At 47.5% G+C, this 5,000-nt stretch overlaps 1 protein-coding gene across 9 annotated transcripts in view; it reads left to right on the plus strand.

Annotated features, from left to right (window-relative positions):
• LOC109882246 (receptor-type tyrosine-protein phosphatase F) overlaps positions 1–5,000 on the plus strand; it is a 195,715-nt gene that overhangs the window by 94,913 nt on the left and 95,802 nt on the right. For all 9 annotated transcript variants that reach the window (XM_031810278.1, XM_031810286.1, XM_031810285.1 and 6 more), the window contains one exon: positions 83–339. In XM_031810278.1, the coding sequence (XP_031666138.1) occupies positions 83–339 (257 nt within the window). The remainder of the gene's footprint in view (positions 1–82; positions 340–5,000) is intronic.

A 5,000-nucleotide genomic window follows, 5' to 3' on the forward strand; every position in this document is an offset into this window, starting at 1 on the left:
CTATTTGACCCTGTGTGTGTGTGTTGTGTGTGTGTGTGTGTATGTGTGTGTGTGTGTGTGTGTGTGTTGTGTCTCTCTCCAGATCCTGTATAACCAGCAGAGTGTGGAGGTACAGGGGAACCTGAAGAGGAAGTTGATCACCCGACTACAGCCTGATACAGACTACAGCTTTGTGTTGATGTCCAGAGGAAACACAGCTGGCGGTCTTCAGCAGCAGGTGTCCATCAGGACCGCCCCAGACCTCCTGAAGACTAAACCTGTCCTCTACTCTACTCAGCACAACCAGGAGGGGAAGCTCACTATAGACCTGCCTAAAGTACAGCCTACTAGTCAAGTCAGGTTAGTATAATTTAACTAACTATAGCTACAACTAACACTACTATAGACCTGCCTAAAGTACAGCCTACTAGTCAAGTCAGGTTAGTATCATCTAACTATAGCTACAACTAACACTACTATAGACCTGCCTAAAGTACAGTCTACTAGTGAAGTCATGTTAGTATGACATCGAACCATGAAAACACAAACTCGTTGTAGAAAACAAACAGGAAGTATCCCAAACTCTTACTAGACATCAAACAGGAAGTATTTTATTTTTATTTCACCTTTATTTAACCAGGTAGGCTAGTTGAGAACACCTTTATTTAACCAGGTAGGCTAGTTGAGAACACCTTTATTTAACCAGGTAGGCTAGTTGAGAACACCTTTATTTAACCAGGTAGGCTAGTTGAGAACACCTTTATTTAACCAGGTAGGCTAGTTGAGAACAAGTTCTCATTTGCAACTGCGACCTGGCCAAGATAAAGCATAGCAGTGTGAACAGACAACACAGAGTTACACATGGAGTAAACAATTAACAAGTCAATAACACAGTAGAAAAAAAAGGGGAGTCTATATACATTGTGTGCAAAAGGCATGAGGAGGTAGGCGAATAATTAAAATTTTGCAGATTCACACTGGAGTGATAAATGATCAGATGGTCATGTACAGGTAGAGATATTGGTGTGCAAAAGAGCAGAGAAGTAAATAAATAAAAACAGTATGGGGATGAGGTAGGTAAAAATGGGTGGGCTATTTACCGATAGACTATGTACAGCTGCAGCGATCGGTTAGCTGCTCAGATAGCAGATGTTTGAAGTTGGTGAGGGAGATAAAAGTCTCCAACTTCAGCGATTTTTGCAATTCATTCCAGTCACAGGCAGCAGAGAACTGGAACGAAAGGCGGCCAAATGAGGTGTTGGCTTTAGGGATGATCAGTGAGATACACCTGTTGGAGCGCGTGCTACGGATGGGTGTTGCCATCGTGACCAGTGAACTGAGATAAGGCGGCGCTTTACCTAGCATGGACTTGTAGATGACCTGGAGCCAGTGGGTCTGGCGACGAATATGTAGCGAGGGCCAGCCAACTAGAGCATACAAGTCGCAGTGGTGGGTGGTATAAGGTGCTTTAGTGACAAAACGGATGGCACTGTGATAAACTGCATCCAGTTTGCTGAGTAGTGTTGGAAGCAATTTTGTAGATGACATCGCCGAAGTCGAGGATCGGTAGGATAGTCAGTTTTACTAGGGTAAGTTTGGCGGCGTAAGTGAAGGAGGCTTTGTTGCGGAATAGAAAGCCGACTCTTGATTTGATTTTCGATTGGAGATGTTTGATATGAGTCTGGAAGGAGAGTTTACAGTCTAGCCAGACACCTAGGTACTTATAGATGTCCACATATTCAAGGTCGGAACCATCCAGGGTGGTGATGCTGGTCAGGCGTGCGGGTGCAGGCAGCGAACGGTTGAAAAGCATGCATTTGGTTTTACTAGCGTTTAAGAGCAGTTGGAGGCCACGGAAGGAGTGTTGAATGGCATTGAAGCTCGTTTGGAGGTTAGATAGCACAGCGTCCAAGGACGGGCCGGAAGTATATAGAATGGTGTCGTCTGCGTAGAGGTGGATCAGCGAATCGCCCGCAGCAAGAGCAACATCATTGATATATACAGAGAAAAGAGTCGGCCAGAGGATTGAACCCTGTGGCACCCTCATAGAGACTGCCAGAGGACCGGACAGCATGCCCTACGATTTGACACACTGAACTCTGTCTGCAAAGTAATTGGTGAACCAGGCAAGGCAGTCATCCGAAAAACCGAGGCTACTGAGTCGAAAGCCTTGGCAAGGTCGATGAAGACGGCTGCACAGTACTGTCTTTTATCGATGGCGGTTATGATATCGTTTAGTACCTTGAGCGTGGCTGAGGTGCACCCGTGACCGGCCCGGAAACCAGATTGCACAGCAGAGAAGGTACGGTGGGATTCGAGATGGTCAGTGACCTGTTTGTTGACTTGGCTTTCGAAGACCTTAGATAGACAGGGCAGGATGGATATAGGTCTGTAACAGTTTGGGTCCAGGGTGTCTCCCCCTGCGGCAGCTTTCCAATCCTTGGGGATCTCAGACGATATGAAAGAGAGGTTGAACAGGCTGGTAATAGGGGTTGCGACAATGGCGGCGGATAGTTTCAGAAATAGAGGGTCCAGATTGTCAAGCCCAGCTGATTTGTACGGGTCCAGGTTTTGCAGCTCTTTCAGAACATCTGCTATCTGGATTTGGGTAAAGGAGAACCTGGAGAGGCTTGGGCGAGTAGCTGCAGGGGAGGGGGGGGAGCTGTTGGCCGAGGTTGGAGTAGCCAGGCGGAAGGCATGGCCAGCTGTTGAGAAATGCTTGTTGAAGTTTTCGATAATCATGGATTTATCGGTGGTGACCGTGTTACCTAGCCTCAGTGCAGTGGGCAGCTGGGAGGAGGTGCTCTTGTTCTCCATGGACTTCACAGTATCCCAGAACTTTTTGGAGTTGGAGCTACAGGATGCAAACTTCTGCCTGAAGAAGCTGGCCTTAGCTTTCCTGACTGACTGCGTGTATTGGTTCCTGACTTCCCTGAACAGTTGCATATCGCGGGGACTATTCGATGCTATTGCAGTCCGCCACAGGATATTTTTGTGCTTGTCGAGGGCAGTCAGGTCTGGAGTGAACCAAGGGCTATATCTGTTCTTAGTTCTGCATTTTTTGAACAGAGCATGCTTATCTAAAATGGAAGTTACTTTTAAAGAATGACCAGGCATCCTCAACTGACGGGATGAGGTCAATGTCCTTCCAGGATACCCGGGCCAGGTCGATTAGAAAGGCCTGCTCACAGAAGTGTTTTAGGGAGCGTTTGACAGTGATGAGGGGTGGTCGTTTGACTGCGGCTCCGTAGCGGATACAGGCAATGAGTCAGTGATCGCTGAGATCCTGGTTGAAGACAGCGGAGGTGTATTTGGAGGGCCAGTTGGTCAGGATGACGTCTATGAGGGTGCCCTTGTTTACAGATTTAGGGTTGTACCTGGTGGGTTCCTTGATGATTTGTGTGAGATTGAGGGCATCTAGCTTAGATTGTAGGACTGCCGGGGTGTTAAGCATATCCCAGTTTAGGTCACCTAACACAACAAACTCTGAAGCTAGATGGGGGGCGATCAATTCACAAATGGTGTCCAGGGCACAGCTGGGAGCTGAGGGGGGTCGGTAAGAAGGCGGCAACAGTGAGAGGCTTATTTCTGGAGAGAGTAATTTTCAAAATTAGTAGTTCGAACTGTTTGGGTATGGACCTGGAAAGTATGACATGACTTTGCAGGCTATCTCTGCAGTAAACTGCAACTGCAACAGAAAATGTTATAGTTGGGTATGGAAATCTCAGAATTTTTGGTGGCCTAACAAACTTAGGGAGGAGGCTTCTGATGTTGACATGCATGAAACCAAGGCTTTTTCGATCACAGAAGTCAACAAATGAGGGTGCCTGGGGACATGCAGGGCCTGGGTTTACCTCCACATCACCCGTGGAACAGAGGAGGAGTAGAATGAGGGTGCGGCTAAAGGCTATCAAAACTGGTCGCCTAGAGCGTTGGGGACAGAGAATAAAAGGAGCAGATTTCTGGGCGTGGTAGAATATATTCAGGGCATAATGCGCAGACAGGGGTATGGTGGGGTGCGGGTACAGCGGAGGTAAGCCCAGGCACTGGGTGATGATGAGAGAGGTTGTATCACTGGACATGCTGGTTGTAATGGGTGAGGTCACCGCATGTGTGGGAGGTGGGACAAAGGAGGTATCAGGGGTATGAAGAGTGGAACTAGGGGCTCCATTGTAAACTAAAACAATGATAACTAACCTGAACAACAGTATACAAGGCATATTGACATTTGAGAGAGACATACAGCGAGGCATACAGTAATCACAGGTGTTGAATTGGGAGAGCTAGCTAAAACAGTAGCTAAAACAGTAGGTGAGACAACAACAGCTAATCAGCTAGCACAACAACAGCAGGTAAAATGGCGTTGACTAGGCAGGGAGGGTCGGATTAACTACACACAGAGCCTGAGTGCGGCTGGGGCCGACAGATAAAACATAAACAAGCAGAATGGAGTACCGTGATTAATGGACAGTCCAGCATGCATCAGCTATGTAGCCAAGTGATCGGTGTCCAGGGGACAGCGGTGGATGGGGCAGGGAAGCTGGACTGGCGAGTATTATCCAGGTTAAAAACTGGCTGGCTGTGCAGAAGATAAAAGGTAAAAGCCGCTAGCAGTGGCTAACAATGACTAAATAGCTTGTAACTAGTTAGCTGGTTAGCTTCTGGAGGTTCTTGAGTGTGTTCTAAAAATTTTAAATAATAGTGATTCCGTATCACATTGGGTGAGGCAGGTTACCGGAAGATATAAACAAATAAAAAATCGAAAAGAGATTGAAAGTAAATATGGGTCCAGTGAGTGTTTGGGACGCGGCGATTCAGACGGTTAGCAGGCCTGTGCTAACAAGCTAACAGTTAGCAGACCGGGCCTAAACAAGGTAGCAGTTAGCGGACCGGGGCTAAACAAGCTAGCAGTTAGCAGGCCGAATTAGCAAGCAAGGAGATAGCAAGGGCTAGAAAGTTAGCCTTTGGGGGGGGGGGCGTCGCGATGGGGTGAGTCTGTTTATGCCTCTTCATGCAGTGAC

Source organism: Oncorhynchus kisutch, linkage group LG30 (assembly GCF_002021735.2).
Source record: "Oncorhynchus kisutch isolate 150728-3 linkage group LG30, Okis_V2, whole genome shotgun sequence".
In the NCBI taxonomy this organism is placed as follows: domain Eukaryota; kingdom Metazoa; phylum Chordata; class Actinopteri; order Salmoniformes; family Salmonidae; genus Oncorhynchus; species Oncorhynchus kisutch.